Source organism: Syngnathoides biaculeatus, chromosome 12 (genome assembly GCF_019802595.1).
Source record: "Syngnathoides biaculeatus isolate LvHL_M chromosome 12, ASM1980259v1, whole genome shotgun sequence".
Lineage (NCBI taxonomy): Eukaryota > Metazoa > Chordata > Actinopteri > Syngnathiformes > Syngnathidae > Syngnathoides > Syngnathoides biaculeatus.
Window position 1 is genome coordinate 18,730,941 of NC_084651.1, and position 20,135 is coordinate 18,751,075.

Genomic DNA, 20,135 nt, shown 5'->3' on the forward strand with positions numbered 1-20,135 from the left:
ATTTATCAAGTTCCATTTTTGAGTGCAAGGTTACGACGACGCAGGCAGTAGCATGACATTTGTTTATGTTTTTGCTCAAACAGCACATTATAATTATTAATTCTTAGATCTTAAATTAAGTACAATATACTGTAACATAATACAAAATATAAATGACACCCTCAGGGTGATGCTTAAAAAACAAAAAGGGAAAAAAATGTCTTGATCCACATTTGCACCCTGAAGGCATGCGCCATCTTTCCACAAACCTTTGCAGTAAATATTAAATTTAAATTGAGTAACCCTGGATGGGTACACCCTGAATTGGGAAATAGTTAATCGCATTGTACATAAAGACAATCACTCACACACACACACACACACACACACACACACACACGCACACGCCTACGGACTAATCACGGTGAAGTCTTCAATGAATGTAATAGGCATCTTTATGGAATGTCGGAGAAAGCAGGACTCAACACAGGAGGGCCAGAGCCAAGACTGGAATCTGGGATCTCCACACTGTGAGGCAGATGTGATTACCGCTATGTTACTGTGCTTGCTCCTTGTACCATTCCGGTTAGACACATCCGTCTCCCACTAGCTTGGCTTTTTTTGCACAGTGAACTCCATCATTAATTTAGGGCAAGATATTTCACAATGCCACTTTAGCACCAAAGTATTCTGCATTTTTGTGAATGTGTTGTGAGGTTTAAGAGCTGACACACACTTCTCGCGCCCTGTCGTACCGAAAGAAGTATTTCATACTCCTAGATACTTCCACCAGATGCTGGAGGTGATGTTAGCCCATCACACACCTGCCGGAAATTATTAATATCCGACTTCTGTGCAATAAGAAAAGGCCAGTAAATTCCAGATCTTCTGTTACAGCTCTGGTGTATTAATGTCGCAAACCTTTGTGTAAAAGTGTTTATTTGGAGCAAACTGAAATGTGGTTCACCTTCCCCTATTCTACGAGAATGTACGAATATAATTCATAGCAGCGACTCGGGGGTGAATATCTGGAGCACTAATTTCCAACAATATGAGAGTACGGTTGAAAATTTTTATTTTATAAAAAAAGATAGCATGATGACATGAGGGGGAGTGCAGGACTAATGGTGAAAAGGGTAGAAGCTGCACTAAAAAGCAAAGAGAGCAACATCAAGTGGCTTTCATGGGTGGTAGAAGCTACATTAACAGCACCATGTTCCAAACATAAAAAGGTAAAAACAAGACTACCGAGAATTGATGATTATCATAAGGTATGTGTTTCAGACCCACCCTGCTATGTGAGACTCCATGAAGTTGTGACAATAAAAAACATTTTCCTCCCACATGCTTATACTTATTCATTCATTTATTTATTTACTTATTTATTTATTTATTACAAGAGGGGACATAAGTCTGGACAATGTAAATAACTCTGTGCGTCAACAATGCCGACACGAGACAGCTTTGAATGTTCAAGAGTGGTTGCATTCAGACTCCGCTCGGCACATAACAACGGCACGCTTCCGCATACGCTGCTGGAACAACCTATTGAGCAGGGGGTGGCCGCTACCATTCCTAACCCTATGCCCGACTAAAATATTAACCAATCAGGAAGTGATTTTCTCCGTCTCCCTCACGCTATCATGGCAGACGGCGTGTCGTTTGCTTTCTCGGTTATACTAAACGCCAAATACATCGGGAGTAATAAGTTGACAAAGATTAGCCCTTCTTGAACACTCCAGGATGCATTTAAACGAATTGCTCCGGAAGAATTTGGAGATGACATACTGTCTAGAGATAAAAGCACTACGACTTGGGCAAATGCACGGTGGCATCCAATGTGAGTGTTCTCATGATTTTGAGACATTATTACAGATCGATCCGGATCTTAGGGAAGTGATTTTTCATTTGAGGTTAAATGCTACTGCTAAACGGCACAAAATGGATGCATTTGTCACTATGTGACACAGCTGCCAAGGAAAAGTCAAGATCTTTCCTTCCCATTAAAAAATAAAAATGTTGATCTGGGAAACCACCACTTTTTTAACAAAGTCCTGGAAGAGGAACCGAGCCAGCGCCTACTTCCCAAGTTCAGTATCCAAAGAAGGACCTATGTATGTTATCCGGGTATGCACATCAGTGATTTTAAATCATTATCGGGAAGTTGAAAATGAGAAGAAATAAAATATTTATATAATTTATAGCAAAAACGTAAGCTAAATCAACACACTGAATATATTTATTGGTAGTATATGGGTCAAAATATTTGCTGAATATCATGGAATGGACTTTTGCCCAAAAAAAATAAATAAATTCTGGCCTACCTACCTACTTGTTTTTTTCCCCCACTCTTGTTACCCCAAACCAAAATATTTTTATGGATGGCCTTAAAAGACACTTTTAAAAGTATTCCATAGTGCATGCTCTCAATCTCTTCCGTTCAATAAATTACATCGCAACGAGGAAACAAAAATCAGATGGTCGTTTCCACAACCCTCCAAGCAAGCTGCTGTAAAACTTATACTCAAGCACAAAACTATTCAACCAAACCATGTACGGTACAAGAGCAAATGCATTGCAATTGCTCATGCTATTAACACAAAATGTCATCTACAGGCTAATGGAAATTAGCATCAATGTTAAGGTAATTATAAACTTTCAAACAACTGCTTCTTTAAACACAAAGTAGTAACATCTGCAAAAAGTATGCAGTTATGGAAAGGTATACATTCTTTCTACTCTTCGCTCATAGTGACTACTGCTGGAGTTTCGGGGGACCTTCTGCGTCTCTTCTCCTTTTATCCCTTACGCCCGGCAGTTTGTGCCGCAATGTAGTACTATGATGAAGGAAATCAAATTTTAATTCAGACTTACCTCAGCAGTACGCTGCTAAAATCTTTTAAAAACTCAAACCTGTGATATGGCGAGGGTTTAGTCCATTCTTGTAAGAATTGACCAAGGGTTAGGGTCAAGAAGACCAAGGTAACAACTCCTTCCAATGTGTACACCACACAACACACGACATGGTGTGAATTCTGTGGACAATGAGGATGTAATTTCTGCTCGCACTATTTTTTGTTTTATTTAAAATAGGACATTGCTAAAGTGGTCAACACCCTCCGGCTGTCAAGACAGTACCTGGCTTGGCTCTATTCATGCATCTTGTAAACAACCAGCACCTCCCCCGCTACCCCGCACACAGAGCTCACATTCATCTCAAAGTGGGCACCCTGAGGAGGTGAGGGGGTTTGGATAGAAATACTTCAACTTAAGAGGACACTCAGCCATTTTGACGACGCCTGATGCAAATATATTTGATGCGTCATGTTGCGTAGGCGTTGCGGGGTTCTGTTAAAAGTGACCACATTAACACAAAAAGCAGTTATAAACATTTGATGGACAAAATGATAAGATTATTGGGCTTGTTGTCATTTTTTTTAATCACAAGTGAGCAAGCCACACATCAAAGCCAGACCTGCATTACGAATGGCACCCATAAAGACTTGCGACATTTGCATCAGGCATTCACGGAATACAATCATGAGGATTGGCGTCTCCAGTGTGTTGTGAGAAATGGAAAGAAAGACAAGAATATGTTTAAGTTACTTCGAGCCTGCGTACAATGATGTGTGGAAGCCTGCTTGCATCCTGCATTTCCTTGGTTACAATTGCAACAATACAAATATCACATCCAACTCAGTGACCAGAGTCTCTTCCACTTTTTTTTTTTACCTGAAAGGGCATGTTCTCTTCAGCACAAAAAAAAGAAGAAAAATAATCAGCCATTTTGTAGGTACACATGTGGTTTCACTTTTAGAATGGGGTAACAAAAACCCCTATCACAATTCCCACTCCCCCTGAAAACATTTTAGTGAAATTTGTTTTAAATTTGATTTATGAAGCTGCAAAATGTGTAAGATCCTCTCTTGGAAATATTAGTTTGGCAGAGTTACTAAAAATGTAGGTGGTTTTACAATTGAGCTAACCTTGTAGTGTTTCCCCGCAAATACTGCTGTGAAAGCCAGTCAGCAAATGACTACCCCTGAAAAGGTTTTGAATTCGGAATACCTGTGCATTCCTACAGGCAATGATGTGTCATGTGACAAAACAGATTACTTGAAGCTCCTAAATTAATGTCAACAAAGTTCCGTGGCACAAAATGCCACTTCAACCAATCCTATTTGAGACACGACACTGGCCTGAGTGCAAAAAAAAGCAAACATGGTGATTTTTTTCAAAATATAACATTGAGTAGATTTAAAACAAAAACTGCAAATATATAAACCTGAGAAGTAAATGCTGCGTAAACATTAACACAATAAAGTAGTTATTCCTAACCAGTGTGTCGTAACACATTTGAGAATTTCACTCCACTCGTTAGCCAATTTTATTTAATTAGTTAAAAAATAATACAAAAAGGTATTTATACCGACGACGTAGTATAATAACACATGGGACATAATTAACCAGTGTATTTACAGTTAGTAGAAGTGAAAAGAGCAGTTTCTAATATTGACTTAATTAAGATTGGGAAAGACTGCTTTGAAGTACCTTAAAAGAAAATATCGCGCTAGTATATTATGAATGCGTATTAATTTGTGAATTAATTCTACAGTAGTATTTAGTTAGTGTGCCAACCTTGTAAGCAGAAGACACCGATGGCGTACAGCGGCTCCATTCTGAGTCTTCTCCCGCCGTGTGCGCGTCGATTCTCTGCTTCCGTTGTTAGATCCACGTCGGCTCCACAGTGCTTCTCTCCAAAGGCGTTAAGCGTGACTGGGGGCGTCAGAGGGATCCGCGCGGCTCAAAAGCCAAGGCCAGCGTTGCCTACAGAGGTGTTCGCCGTGCGATCCGGTTTGGAGCTCACCTGGTCGTGAGGGCCACTAAAGGGAACAAGGCATGTGGGGACGGGTCATTCGCTTCCAAGGCCGGACAGACGGAGAACACTTGGAACTAACTCGAGAAAAGAAAGCCCGAAAGTTGTTTTCCTTTCTTTTTTTCAAAGCGAACCTAAAAAGTTTTGAGCAAAGGAGAGCGGCTGTGAATTCCAGCCCTGTTGTGTGCGGTTTCCTCCTGCCGTACTCCAGAGGCGCCGACCACCGAGTCGCTGGAGCTTATTGAGCTCCCTAAGCGGCGTTTCCAAGTTGGCTTCCACTCACTCGCCTCAATGTGTTTGTAAAAGTGAGTCGAAGCGAAAATGAGGGATACAATCCCGGTCCTGCGTGGATTTTCAAAATAAACTGTCGACCGCACTGGGATGTGAGCGTCTACTCTATGGAGGATTAACGTGACCACAATTTCAACTTCATCAGACATTTTTCATCAGTCTTTTTCTTTTTTTTTTTTTTACTACATGACCAATCTGAAATGTACAAAGTATTGTGCTTTATTGAAACAGGACGAGTTCAAACGACTGTTTGAACATGTCTTTACATCATTTCTCCATTACACGTTGACAAAATATATGCTTTATTTGGAAATAAATATGTAAATCACCCAATTTTGTAAAAGGCTTGAATGATAAGGTGACTCGACGTGTTTTCTGGCACTACAGCTTCCGTTACCGCCGCAGAAAAGGAGGCAACACTGCCACCTGCTGGTATGTCAATCCCTCGCAATATATGGCCCGTAGCTGATTTACGGCCCTTTCCGTTCTGGAGTCCACCAGTGCTTCCCAACCACGGTACCGTGACATCAAGAAATCATTATTTGGATAAAAATATTATCCATCCATTTTCTTAACCGCTTATCCTCACAAGGGTCGCAGGGAGTGCTGTGTGGCTTAGCCCAGCTGTCATCAGGCAGGAGGTAGGTTCCACCCAGAGCTGGTTGCCAGTCAATCGCAGGGCACATAGAGATAGACAACAATAGCACTCACAATCACACGTAGGGGCAATTTAGAGTGTCCAATTAATGCACGTTTTGTGGATGTTGGAGGAAACTGGAGTGCCTGGAGAAAACCCACCCAGGCACCCAGGCGCAGGGTGAACATGTAAACTCCACACTGGCAGAGTCAGGATTAGAACCCCAGTCCTCAGAACCTTGGGGCCAACAATCTAACCAGTTGCGCCACCGTAATAAAAAAAAAAAAAAAAATAGCACCATTCATTTGAAGCCTCACACCGGTGTTTCATTTAGATTGACTGACTGCTTAAAAAAATAAGTAGTGCTTGTTTTTGGCTTTGGGTTTCACTTAGGACAACTTCATTTTCTGATGAATAACAGAGCTGTCTACGGTAGAAAAGCAAACTATTTTGAAGGTGAGAGAAGAGGGATAATCCATCAGAGCCATTCCAAAAACATTGGGCACAGCCAAAACAACAATTTGGGATGTCTTGGAAAAGAAAAGCGTTACTGGTGTACTGAGCAACAGACATCGAACATGTTGACCAAGTATATCAACAGTATTGTGAGTGGTGAAGAAACACCCAAAGACAAAAGTCAGTGACATCACTACCAACCTCCACAGGGCAGGGGTGAAGGGATCACAATCTATTTGAAAACAACTTTGAGAAAAGAAAAATACAGGCCACACCAAAAGATGCAAACCACTCATCACCAAAAAGAGAATCAGGAGGCCCGATTGGATTTTGCCAAGAAATACTGAGATGAGCCATAAAAGTTTTGGAACATGGGGGAGGGCTTCCATTGTTGCTTCTGGAACGGGCTCACTTGTCTTTATTGATGATGTAACCCATGATGCCAGACAGAGGGATAGAGATGGGAAGAATGTGAAGCAGGTAAGGGTGATTAAGGATAGAGATAGAAATGTGTTGACTGGTGCCAGTCGTGTGCTAAATAGATGGAAAGAATACTTTGAGAAGTTGATGAATGAAAAAAATGAGAGAGAAGTTGAAGAGGCAAGTGTGAAGGACCAGGAAGTGGCGATGATTAGTAAGGGGGAAGTCAGAAAGGCACTACAAAGGATGAAAAATGGAAAGGCAGTTGGTCCTGATGACATACCGGTGGAGGTATGGAAGCAATTTGGAGAGATGGCTGTAGAGTTTTTGACCAACTTATTCAACAGAATACTAGTGGGCAAAAAGATGCCTGAAGAATGGAGGAAAAGTGTTCTAGTTCCCATTTTTAAGAACAAAGGCAATGTTCAGAGCTGTGGGAATGATAGAAGAATAAAGTTGATGAGCCACACAATGAAGTTATGGGAAAGAGTAATGGCGGCTAGACTCAGGACAGAAGTAAGTATCTGCGAGCAACAGTATGGTTTCATGCCTAGAAAGAGTACCACAGATGCATTATTTGCCTTGAGGATGCTGTGGAAAAGTACAGAGAAGGTCAGAAGGAGCTACATTGTGTCTTTGTGGATCCAGACAAAGCTCATGACAGAGTACCAAGAGAGGAACTGTGGTACTGCATGCGTAAGTCTGGTGTGGCAGAAAACTATGTTAAAATAGTACAGGACATGTATGATGGCAGCAGAACAATGGTGAGGTGTGCCTTAGGTGTGACAGAAGAATTTAAGGTGGAGGTGGGACTGCATCAGGGATCCGCGCTGAGCCCCTTCCTGTTTGCGGCAGTAATAGATAGGCTGACAGATGAGATTAGACTGGAATCCCCTTGGACCATGATGTTCGCAGATGATATTGTGATATGCAGTGAAAGCAGGGAGCATGCAGAGGAACAATTAGAAAAATGGAGACATGCACTGGAAAGGAGAGGAATGAAGATTAGCCAAAGTAAAACAGAATATATGTGTGTGAATGAGAAAGGTGGAGGGGGAAGAGTGAGGCTACAGGGAGAAGAGATAGCGAGGGTGGAGGACTTCAAATATTTAGGGTCAACAATCCAGAGCAACGGTGAGTTTGGTAAGGAAGTGAAGAAACGGGTCCAAGCAGGTTGGAACAGCTGGCGGAAGGTGTCTGGTGTGTTATGTGACAGAGTCTCTGCTAGGACGAAGGGCAAAGTTTATAAAACAGTGGTGAGGCCGGCCATGATGTACGGATTAGAGACGGTGGCACTGAAGAAACAACAGGAAGCAGAACTGGAGGTAGCAAAAATGAAGATGTTGAGGTTCTCGCTCGGAGTTAGCAAGTTGGATAGGATTAGAAATGAGCTCATTAGAGGGACAGCCAAAGTTGGATGTTTTGGAGATAAGATTCAAGAGAGCAGACTTCGATGGTTTGGACATGTTCAGAGGTGAGAGAGTGAGTATATTGGTGGAAGTGTGCTGAGGATGGAGCTGCCAGGCAAAAGAGCGAGAGGAAGACCAAAGAGAAGGTTTATGGATGTGGTGAGGGAAGACATGAGGGCAGTTGGGGTTAGAGAGGAAAATGCAGAAGATAGGCTAAGATGGAAAAAGATGACACGCTGTGGCTCTTCTGCTCATATTTAGTCATGAGTGTATAACTCATGTTTGAAGCATGCCAACTCATCAGTTAACCTTAAGTGAATCTTACTGAAATGTTTACTAGAGACCAGGACGTAGGAATGTGCCAGTTATTACCAGATAGATTTGGTTTAGTCATTATGATGCAGATATTTTGTGATGCTCTTCATTTTATGATGCGATTCCCTTGTGATGCTCTTTATTTTCCTTTCATACTTTTGTGAGGCAGACCCTTCTGATAGTATAGAAATGCTGCAAGTCCTTTGTATCTTTGCACTTGTGATCTGCTACAGCCATTGTCTGTCACTCATCTGTGCCCATAATATTCTGTAAGTAAAAGCTTCGAAGAAACTGTTCATCATCTCCAGCCTGTATTTGGATAACCAACATTCTCACTTCCCGAAATTAAATGAACACAGGGGGTGGGGGGGGGCATCCTCCAACAACCCCTAATGTGACAAGCTGAAAGGAAAAGATGACAACTTTACATGTAACAATTTTAATTCTATATCAAGTTACGATTTACAGTGAACATTTTCACAAGTTGGAAGCAATCAACTGAAAGAATCACTGCTGTTCTTGTGTTCCATAATGGAAAACAAAAAATTCCCCCAAATACCCAACATTCCAGTTCTTTTGAGTACAATAAAAAGACAGAAAACAGGCATTTGAGAACTGTGCAAATCTTTTGACAATCACATTGTAGCGCTCTAAACATGCATCATATCCGCCTGCGTGAACAATCTCAAGAAGTTAGTTGATCAACAGAAAATTTACCAATGACAAAATGTTCTCACACATCATTCCAGGAAAAAGGAGGGCAGTAAGTGACCCAGTACCAAGGCTCAAAAGGACTTGTCCAGTTTGTGAACACAAAGATCAGCAAAATAAAACGTACAGGTCTCTTTTAAGTTAAAATACATGTAAGTAGCAGCCTATTTGAATTAGAAATCTGCCTCCATTGTACTCTGCGAGTCACATGACGGCAAACAATTCATTCACTGTAAATAATCTCAAAGCTTTAACCAATTGACGCAACTCAACAAAGACTAGTTTGAATAATTCAAGCCAATTTACAAGATGCCGTTTCAAACCCTACACAGCTCATTTCTGCATTTAGAGGACTAAAACCAAAGGTACAATTAGTTTTCATATAGAAAAAAAAGACTATCAGCACTTTTAAAATCAAATGCCATGGGATACGTGAGGAAAGGAGGAGCACACCCGCTTTATTAAGTGGTGTCATGGCTCCTTAACACCACTCGAAGTGCATAACGGTGAGGGATCGAAATGGTGGCAAAGTTTTCACGATAACCAGGTAGGACAGGCACAAACACACAAAGAATCCCTGTGCATTCAGACAAATGAAAAAGTCTTTGGATAAGAGTGTCAAGAGGAAACATCTTTGGGTCCAACGTTGATCGGTCCAGAAGGTCTGCTTGGAGGTCTAGCTCAGTTTCCGGAGTAAAGATTAATTGTGCTGGAACTCAGGCCCCGGCTCACCCTCAAATTACTGTTTCCGCGAGTCTGAAATGTGAAATTTGTTGACGACACATTATGGAAAACGGACTTTTAATTTGTGACAAAAATCCAAAACAAGCAATGTAACTGGTGATTGACCTGGAATGCCTCGTCGCCGGTCTTGTTCAGGTAGTTCAAGGAAGCCGCTCGCTTCATGCTGGCAAGCAGAGAAAAGCAGTTACCAAGTGTTGATGAGGAGTTCAAAGGTTAATTATTTTCGCAGCGTCTTGCAGTTTTTACTTGGTGCTGCGAGGTTCAGGCGGCCCGTTGCCCTGCAACCTCTTGACCAGCAGCTCGCTGCTACGACGCAGGACATCTCGGATCTTTCCCAGAGAGCCGCTGCGCTGGAGAGCTCCGCTGCCGTCCTGCAGACACGCGTTCATCAAGCCACCTGATTGCGACCCCTGATACAACCTCACATCAGTCAAAAGACATGAAGAGAATCTTTTCAACAGTCATTACTGGTTGCATACACAGGTGTGCAGGTGAATTAATGTACACACTGCCAAAAGTATTTGCTCACCTGCCTTGACTAACTTGAGTTTAACTGAGGTTCCCTTCTATAAAGCCATGTTTTTCATTTTACACTTGTGTGTCCCACGATGTACTTCATGGAAACAACAAGTCCCTGACAATTTATCATCGCACAATACAGATACATTAATCAAACCTCAACCTCTGCTAAATTGTGATTCTTGCTTCACGGTCACACAAGTTTAACAACCAATAAAAAGCGGCTATTTTTTTAAAGCTATTTTTTGTTATACTGTTTGGACAATGTTTTTGTGCTCGTCATTGCTCTTGGTCTGGTCTCGTGGTTTACCTTACAACTCTGTGTTTGTCAGAGCAAATGACAATCATGAGGTCAAAGGAAGCGCCTGAAGAGCTCAGAGATACAATTGTGCCAAGGCACAAATCTGGCCATGGTCTCTCTCTCTCTCTCTTTCTCTTTCTTTCACTCACTCACTCACTCACTCACTCACTCACTCACACTCACTCACTCACTCACTCACTCACTTCACTCACTCACTCACACACACACACACACACACACACACAAAAATAAAGTTTCAAAAGAGCACAGTGGCCAGCATAATCCTTAAATGGAAAATATTTGGGATGACCAGAACGTTTCCTAGACATCCGGCCAAACTGAGCAATTGAGAGAGAAGATAAAGAATAACCCAAAGATCACTGTGGCTGAGCTCCAGAGATGCTGTGGGGAGAAAGTTCTAGAAAGTCAACCATTACTGCCGCCCTCCACCATTGGGGGCTTTATGGCAGAGTGGTCCGACGGAAGCCTCTCCACAGTGCAAGACATGAAAGCTTGCGTGGGGTTTCTTCCTCAAGTGATTGGGCACCTGTATGCATCCTGTTTTTTTTTTTTTTTTGTTTTTTTTTTTTTGCTGCACCATTCAGGAAGCGTACATCTGACCAAATTAGTCACATTCTAGAGTCCTGTCTTGTTTTGTTCCTGCTATACTGTAAGTACAGAGGGTTGACCAATGTCGTATTAAATGAGATGAATTAAGAATGGGATGTCTCTAAATTTCATATCTGAGTCAGGGTTGATGAAAAAACACATTTGGCAATCTAGTGTACCTGTCATGGGAAGAGTCACTGTGATTTCATTTGTTTATATTAGTTTTGGCTATGGCTAAAAACCGGTACAAATTCTGTTGGAATAAGCCTCAACACCAACAGGGGGAGCTCTATGTACAGTGACATAATTGAAGATGACATAAGATCATGTTCCCTTTTAAAACTGAACAAAGAGAAAGATGCCTCAGTATTAATTTTTCTTGTTAATATGAGTTTTATAATTAATACAGAGTAGTGATTCAAATTCAGAATTCATTTGACACAAATTAAAATACCAATTGTCTTCATAGTATTGTATTGTATTGTATAGTATTGTCTTCAGGTATTCAGGCCACTGTGAAAAGCAAAACTGCAAGAGAAAAAAAATTACAATTATAGCTACTGGAGTCATTTAATTGTAGGCATGTAAAATTCTCATTTTTGCAATTTCCCTACTTCACTTTACTTTAAGAGCATAAAAAATAAATATCACACAAATATAACTGACAACTTAAAATGCTGTTTTAAAATGGCAATTTCATTTATCAAGGGGGGGGGGGGGACTATTCAAAGTTTCCTGGCCCGACGAGAAAAAAGAAATTTTCACCTAAATCTATTAATTGGTTGGGCAAATCCTAAGCAGAAACTACTGAAATTAAGCATTTTCCAAAAATGCCAATGAGTCTTCAGAACTTGAAACTCTGCAATGGATGCCATTTTTGCTTCCTTCTCGTTGGATCATGAACACTGATCTTGACCTGAGCCACTTCTTTAGACGTTGTCCCGAGTTCCTTTGTGGCCTCCTGGATGAGTTGTTGCTGTTCTCTTGAAGCACAAAAAGGTTCACCAGTTCCACGGTTTCTCCCTGTGATGACAATGGCTCTAGCTAAGGTTGCTGGAAAACAAAAGCTTTAGAAATGTCTTTCCAGACTGATACCATTTAAAAAAAGCATTTGAAGTTGACTTGTTTGATATTTACATTCATTGGGTTTCAGATCTACAGATGAACGTGGAAAAAAAAGTTCTGAAATCCATTTTATTTTATAGTATATACATCTAGATGTGTTAAAACAACTCAGGACAGACCATGTTTTTTTTGTAAGGCTGAAAAAGTATTGCAACCGACTAATTAATTCATTGAAAAATTTATTTGGTGGCATAAACCTTTCTTCCAATAACTGCATCAACTCTGCTACCATTGACTTTTCCAGACTGTTGCATTGTTCATTTGAAATGCTTTTCCAGGTCTTTACTGCAGCCTCTTTCAGATCTTGTTTGTTTCTGGTGTGGTTCTCCCTTCCGGAGGTAAAATGCATGCTTTATTAGTTTAAGGTCCCGTGATAGAGTTGGCCAGTCTAAGACCTTCCCCCTTTCCTTCCTAATAAAGTCCTGTTTGTTGTTACACCGTTTCTCCCAGTAATTAAATGGATGACAATTACAAATATTTTGTAATTAAACTACCTCTCCTTGCATGTAAAATTGTCATGCCCAACTCTGACAACCAATTTTTAAAAATGACTCACTATCACAATGAATTTAGTTATAATTAGTGAGAGACCTCGATTTGTTTCTCTTCAAAGAACCAGTCCCATCTAGTTAATTTCCCCCCCCCTATTGTGCATGTAGCCTAACCTCAAAATATTACTTTGTCCATCCATCCATCCATCCATCCATCCATCCATCCATTTTCTTCACTGCTTATCCTCACGAGGGTTGCAGGGAGTGTTGGAGCCTATCCCACCTGTCAATGGGCAGGAGGCGGCGCATACACTGAACTGGTTGCCAGTCAATCGCATGGCACATTGAGACAACTGATTCAGAGTATCCAATTAATGTTGCGTGTTTTTGGAATGTGGGAGGAAACCGGAGTGCCCGGACAAAACCCACGCAGGTACGGGGAGAACATGCAAACTCCACACAGGCGGGTCCGGGATTGAACCCGGGACCTCAGAACTGTGAGGTCAACACTTTACCAGCTGATCCACTGTGCCACCCATATGACTTTGTATTTTGGAAAATTATAACTTCATCCTCTATCGTATTTTCAGTGGCACTACTGCTTTTTATGACGGTAAAGCATTTTTTAAATAAATAAAATATTGTGCCCTATATATTCTACTTGCAAGAAATGACCTTGCAAATGAGACCTGTAAAAAAAAAAAAAAAAAAACTGTACTCAACATGTAATATGGTTGGAATATTGTAAAATAAATGAACCAATGACTTGTTTTCTCTGTTATAAGAACAAAATAGAGAGGATTAGAGTTAGCTTACTTATAGATGAAACCAGAAGTTTGCATGCAGTATATTAAAAAAAAAATAGACTATACCTGTAACAAAAACAAAACATTTCCTGTTTTAGGACAATTAAGATGACCAAAGTTAGTTCCATTTGTCAAATGTCAAAATAATGAATGACTTCTTTTGGACATTTTTTCATGATCTTATATGCGTTAAATTTGAGTTACATCAGATGACAGGACATGTCTCCAAAATTTGATGTCTTCGTGCCTGTGTCCATTTGCAAACCTTCATCTGATTTTGAATGTTTTTTTTGGAGTGAGTTTCTTCCTAGCAATGCAACCTCTTTCAGCCTGTCAGTACAATATTCGTTTCACTGTGGATAATTACACTCTTCATAATGACAGGTCTTTTGCTTTTGTTCTTTTCTAAGTTGATAAGCACATTTCAGACCAAAGCACGTTCACTGCTGGGACACAGAACAAGTCTCCGTCCTGAGCAAGATGGCTTGACATTCCCACGGAGTTCATACTTGCATATAATTGTTTGAACAGATGAACATAGCAACTTCATGCATCGGGAAACTACACCCGAGGACGAACACTCATTTTAAGGTCATGCCATAGCATCTTAGGTCAGGGTTTAGACTAACCACCACTCCAGTCATCATTTGGTTTTTACAGCAATTCAGAGGTGGACATGGTGGTGTATTTTGGATCATTGTCCTGCTGCAAAAACCAAGTTCTTTTCAACTTGAGGTCACAGATAAATGGCCAGACATTTACCTTTAGGATGGTTTGGTAGAGAGCAGAATTCATAGTTACATTTATCGCAGCACGTTTTCCAGGTCGTGAAGCAGCAAAACAGCCCCAGAACATCACTGTACCACAACCATATTTTACTGGTGGCATATTTTGTTTTGTTTTTTGAAATGTGTTACTTTTACAATAGATGTAAAGGGGTGCGCACCTTCCAAAAATGTCAACTTTTGTCTCATCTGACGACAAAATATTTTCCGAAATGATTTGGGAACCATCAAAATGTCTTCAATTTTAATTCTTTTTCCACACAGGCCTTGAAGGCCTGGATTTTTTTCTCCCTTAAAAGTAAAAACTATTTCAAAATTGCATTTCGTGCTTACTTGCATTGTCTTTGACTCATACAGTATTTAAATTAGTTCGATGAGAAAAATTTAAGTTTGATGCCAAACATAGCAAAGAAATAAAAATCAGGAAGGGGGCAAACACTTTTTCACACTACTGAATGCCTTTTTTTATCAGGTTGGAAACGTAAGGATTTACCTTTTTGGTAGCCCAAAAACTAGTTTTTAAATAAAAATGCTGCTGGAAAAGAACACGCTCACAAATGAAAAAACTTTATTTGCGATACCAACAAGTGCTGATGCAACTATCATCACAATGCAAATTGGTAAATATGATGCAGTTCTACTACTAGTACTACTAGACCTAATGTAATGTTTTTCCACTTTGGAGAAATGAAATCACGCTATAGATATATATCAAGAGTAGACAGTTCAATAAATAAGCATTCCACTAACACAACATTATTGATACTTTATGTGATGCACATGATCAATTCTATAGCTGAGAGAAGTAGTACAGGAATAGCCAAATGGAATGAAGAATCAAGGGATGTAGAAGACTGAAGCCAGAGATTACCACAAGCACAGCCAACGACGACACTTTCAAGGAGTTAAAAGTCATTGCACAGTCACTTAGTGAAACGTGAACTAATTGTAGTGGCTGCTGAGATGGGGGGGAGACGACCTCATGTTTCACCAAATTGATGTGACTGTACATGCAAATACACTGGTCAAATGCTACTCCCAGTCACGGCTTCTGCTTCAATAATAAGAAAAGGCAATATTTCTTGGATAAGACCTTGAAATCTGATTCTCATCTCTAATCAGTCGCTGCTGACATAAAATCATGCAGCTTTTTCCTGCATCTGCAAATGCAACCTTGCATATGAAACTACCACAAATGAAAAAAAATAAATGAATGCAAGGAACAAGGACAATGATGACAGGAATAAGTAACCACCATGGCAACAGCTAGATGTGATCTGACAGTCCGCCCTCAGAATTGCATACAGACAATTCTGTAAATTGCTTAAAAAGCACTGCGTTAATAGTCAGCCCCCAAAAAATGTGCATAAAAATGTAAACATATTATACAAAATTACCACCCCCCCAAGTCTAAAGTCCCCTACAAAATTATTGATCCAGCAAGGTCAATTCCTTTGTTTTTGTTGTATACAATGGTGAAGACAAATGGTTTCAAATTAAAAGATAAATGTGAAACAAACGTTCAGAATTCCAACTATTATTTCATGGTATTTCCATCTAGATATGTTAAACGACTCAGGATTAGTCGGTTAGTTACAGCCAAAGGAAATTGCAGAAAAATACCTCTTTGCCGTATTGTTGCACACATTTCACCGCCAGCTCCAGTATCGTCAGGGGATTTCAGATAAGGTAGGTAATGTAACGTTTTCCATGTTTACAACTCTTGGGGGGAACGTTATTTTGCTATCGCTGTGACCACAAAAGTACCTTAAGTGAAAAAATGTTTGATGTTGATATACTGACGTTACGGAGAAATGAATTTTAGACTAGTCACAAATTTTTTCATGTGGTGTGAACCCTGCGACATATTTAACAATGTGGCTATTTTTTTCATTTTATTTTTTGGTCACTAGCGGTTATGAGTTTAAATGTACAACAAAAAGCTTGCTTGAACAAAATCCTTAAAACATTGCCATTCCCTATGATGCAATCGGTTTTGGGCATGCACAGATTCCTCCAATGTGTAGAAGATGACTACTTTTAAGTGGACATAGAAGAATCCACCTCAATTGTGTGTAGAAGACGAAACTATCTCTAGCATGTGTAGATGGGGGCGCTTGTTTTGGCGCCCTCAGAGCAGTACGTAGCGTACACGTACAAACACAAAACCTGTTTTTAATTTAATTAATTGAAAATCTTTCATAAAAATTATCCAAATGGGAAGGCTTTTGAAACGTGCAGCAACGTCAAAGAATCTGTGGTATTACCCTATCTGAGGAGAAAAGAAGTTCAGCAGAAACTAAAAATGAAAATGACATTGAGAGCAACAGACAGACTGAAATGGTCTGTGATGGAGACTTTCGGAGGCTCTTCAACGCCGATACTGAAGACGATGACTTTAGTGGTATTAGTGAACAGGAGGACGATAAATAAAAACAGTAACTTTTTGGTTATGTTTGAGGTGTTTTACTGCTGTGTTATTGTCACTTTTCGGAAACAAGGTATGTAAATAAACATTTACCAAACTGTGTCGTATCGGGTCCGCGCTGTCACCTGGAAAATTTGGTAGTTAAACACGTAATGTAATTTGTATCCAGCAATGCTGTCTGGCTGTAAACAATGTTGCATTGATGACACAGAGTGTGAGAGCTGTTGCATTTGTTTTAAAGTATGAAAACTGCCAACCGATTCCTAGCCTCACGATATCAGGTGCACAGCCCTACAACCGATGCATCTAACGACTACTGGGATATTTTCTATTGATAACGGAGTCTGCTACCAATAGCAAATACAATGAAATAAATGCTGTAATTCTTAACTTCTGTTTCATGTTCATCTTTTGATTTGAAACCCAAATGTCTTCGGTATACAACAAAAATAAAGGAACTGACTTTGTCATTCTAATACTTTTGGAGGGGGCTGTATGGACTGTAACAGAAAAAAAAATGGCTCCCTTCTTTCTTCTCATTCACTCAGACATTTTTAGTATAACCATGAAGTTGTACCATAAGTCTTTCGGCTTTTGACCTATAGATTAGTTCACAACATTAAACAAAAAATACCTGTATATAAAAAAAAATACTGCGGTGAAATTGATGACTTAAAACTTAAAAAAAAAGTGGGTGATGTGTGGTGCAAAGTAACTTACAGGTACATCTCAATAAATCAGAAGTATTAAAATCTGGATTTAGTTAGGTAGGTCAATTGGAATAAGTAAAACTGAGATACACTGCACAAATACTTGAATATTTTGATCCATGTTTAATATAAATAAGATTTGGCATGATTAATTTACAGCAAACATGAAAACCCCAAATTTCCCATCTCAAGAAACTAGAATATTACAAATCAAGAAGCAATGAAAATTTTAATGTAGAAATTGGACACAGATTTGCCCCGATGCTTTTACATATCTAATATAATGTACTAAAATAAATGAACCTTTTTACCATATTCTAATTTATTGAGCTGCACCTGCAGAAGCTACTGATTTTAGAATCGAGGGACAGGATCCCGGTAAAATAAGGCTGGATTCACACTGCAGGTTTCAAGTTACAATTTTGATTTGTTTAGCTCTCAATTGGCACAATCCAGAAATGCGTAATTTCAGAAAAAAATAAACAGAGCAAAGTAAAAAAAAAAAAGCATGGAATCAAAACGGAATCAACCCTCCTCCAAATGTGGATCAAAAACACGACATGTTTTGAAGTGCCATTGGAAGTGCGGTTTAAACACACAGATCGGACCGTTTTGGGGTGTGCCAACGCCAACTCGGAGGATAGTTTTTTTTACTCCACACCAACTGAGAATGAAATGACCTGGATGAACAAGAATATTCACAAAGATTGGATACATCTCAGCAAACTTGTTTTTTTTTTTTTTTACATTTTTTTTTTAAATGTGTTTTTTTTCTTTTTAGGTTTTAAATTGTCAGTGAAAACATTTATTTGGGTGTCATCGCATATGGGTTGTTTGTCTTTTTAGTGTTAATGCAGCCATATAGAATACGTCACTTTAAATGGACATCCAAAAAGTTGGAAATCGCCATTGCCTTAGAATTGTGTACTTGGACCTGCAGTGTAATTTCAGTTTACTATAAGCTTACGTATGCTTATGTAGCTCTCATACAAGCAAGGTAGAGGGAAATAAAATGGAGGGAGGCAAACGTTGGACACGCACACATATAGACATGCACACACGCAAGCACACGGTTATGCTCAGAGATTGAAAGTTTCCAACATGGAGTTAGTTAAAGGATAGGATAGGACAGTGCCAGAGAGAGACGGGAAACCAGGAGGAACGGAGATGAGAACACCAAACGTCCCGGCAGCTCTCGGTTGGACAGTGGACTGATGTGACAGCTGAGGGAGAGGAAGAGGGGCTTTCTCTGCTGGAGAGGGGGGTGGCCGGAGAGGACCGACAACACACATCCTTTAGCTATTGGTTGAGGGAGGGAGAGAGGGATGGAGGAATAATCTTGATGGTTTAGGCCTGATAACAGAGAAAGACAGAAAGACAAAAAGGGCACAGGTTGTAAGATGACCAGCTGTGGTGGTCTTCCTCCCTCAGATCACTCCTACTTTTAAACCCTTATACACACTACCCTCCAACAACAAGGACTAGTTTCGCTGATCCCATGTCATTAATCTAAAAGGTAACTCAGAAATTTACAGTGGAACCTCCAAGTTGAATTCCTATCAAATCCTGCTATTTGGAGTATTTTCTTTGGGGGGATGCACAAAAACCTGGAGGTCAAACATTGCGATAAAACTATATTGCATGAGACTTAATGCAACGTTGTTACTCATCACTTCAATGGAGAGCCAAAGGATTACCGGTAACGTTTCTACAATGTACTTTGTGGCCTTAAATATAAAGAAAAATGTGCTGAACAGAGAAACGAAAACTTAACTTGTGACACTGGAGTGTTCCAAACACCTGTCCTGGCTGCTCAGTAGAATATGGCTAAATCGAAAGTACCGTAATTTCTCGAGTATAATGCGCCCTGACGTGCGCACCCCCATAGTTGATCTAAAAAAAAAAAAAAAAAAATCAGGAAAACCCTTTACCAATGTAATATGCGCACCACCAATTTACCACTACCCATTTGCTCAGAATATTACGAATGATCTGTATTTATATTTTGTTCGGTTTGTACTAATGTTGCTTTTCAAAAAAACTGTCCAAATACAATAATAATTAATAATAATGTGCATGTGCTGATGTAGCGGTAATATTATCTCGGGACAGGCCACAGGACACTGTTGTTCTGGTCCCGGTAATTATCAGAACAGAATCCCTCAACTTACTAGAATAAATGCTCAATGATGGGACAATATTTTATTAATACTGTTAACACATATTTCAGTCTGAAAAATATAAATTCTTTAACATTGTTTATTAAACACTGCATTAAATATTTGTGCATAGTGCAGTTTATCCATTACATTACACATCCTTGGCGAAGCCTTCAAAAGAAGCATTATGACTCATTTCCAATGCGAAAAAGATCCATAGTAGCTTTATTTGGTGCATCGCTGTGGAACTCATTGATGACTTGAAATATTTTTTTAATCCCAAGAGTTTGGGTTGAGCAGCGCAACCTCTTCCCCTCCATTCGGCTCCACTCCGTAGCATCTTTCACTATGGCATCAGGTGGCT

General features: G+C 39.9%; 2 protein-coding genes and 1 long non-coding RNA gene across 15 annotated transcripts in view; 1 reads left to right on the top strand and 2 right to left on the bottom strand.

The window, feature by feature from the left end:
• Nucleotides 1–5,323, bottom strand: part of ptk7b (protein tyrosine kinase 7b) — a 100,847-nt gene extending 95,524 nt beyond the window's left edge. Inside the window, exons 1-2 of one of the 3 annotated variants that reach the window (XM_061836440.1) lie at nucleotides 4,990–5,323; nucleotides 4,618–4,862 (exon numbers count right to left, since the gene is read on the bottom strand). In XM_061836440.1, coding sequence (XP_061692424.1) covers nucleotides 4,618–4,657 — 40 coding nt within the window. In that variant the 5' untranslated portion in view covers nucleotides 4,658–4,862; nucleotides 4,990–5,323. Of the gene's footprint in view, nucleotides 1–4,617 lie in introns of all 3 variants that reach the window. The other 2 variants (XM_061836439.1, XM_061836438.1) reach the window with 2 other exon arrangements.
• Nucleotides 5,324–5,559: 236 nt separating this feature from the next.
• LOC133509456 (uncharacterized) lies at nucleotides 5,560–10,186 on the top strand. Its single transcript, XR_009797346.1, has 3 exons — nucleotides 5,560–5,662; nucleotides 5,739–5,787; nucleotides 10,068–10,186. It is a non-coding gene; the product is annotated as an uncharacterized LOC133509456 (long non-coding RNA).
• klc1b (kinesin light chain 1b) overlaps nucleotides 8,807–20,135 on the bottom strand; it is a 33,853-nt gene continuing 22,524 nt past the window's right edge. For 7 of the 11 annotated variants that reach the window (XM_061836450.1, XM_061836448.1, XM_061836453.1 and 4 more), the window contains 3 exons: nucleotides 10,085–10,209; nucleotides 9,944–10,001; nucleotides 8,807–9,850 (listed from right to left, as the gene is read on the bottom strand). In XM_061836450.1, the coding sequence (XP_061692434.1) occupies nucleotides 9,776–9,850; nucleotides 9,944–10,001; nucleotides 10,085–10,209 (258 nt within the window). In that variant the 3' untranslated portion in view covers nucleotides 8,807–9,775. The other 4 variants (XM_061836458.1, XM_061836456.1, XM_061836454.1 and 1 more) reach the window with 3 other exon arrangements.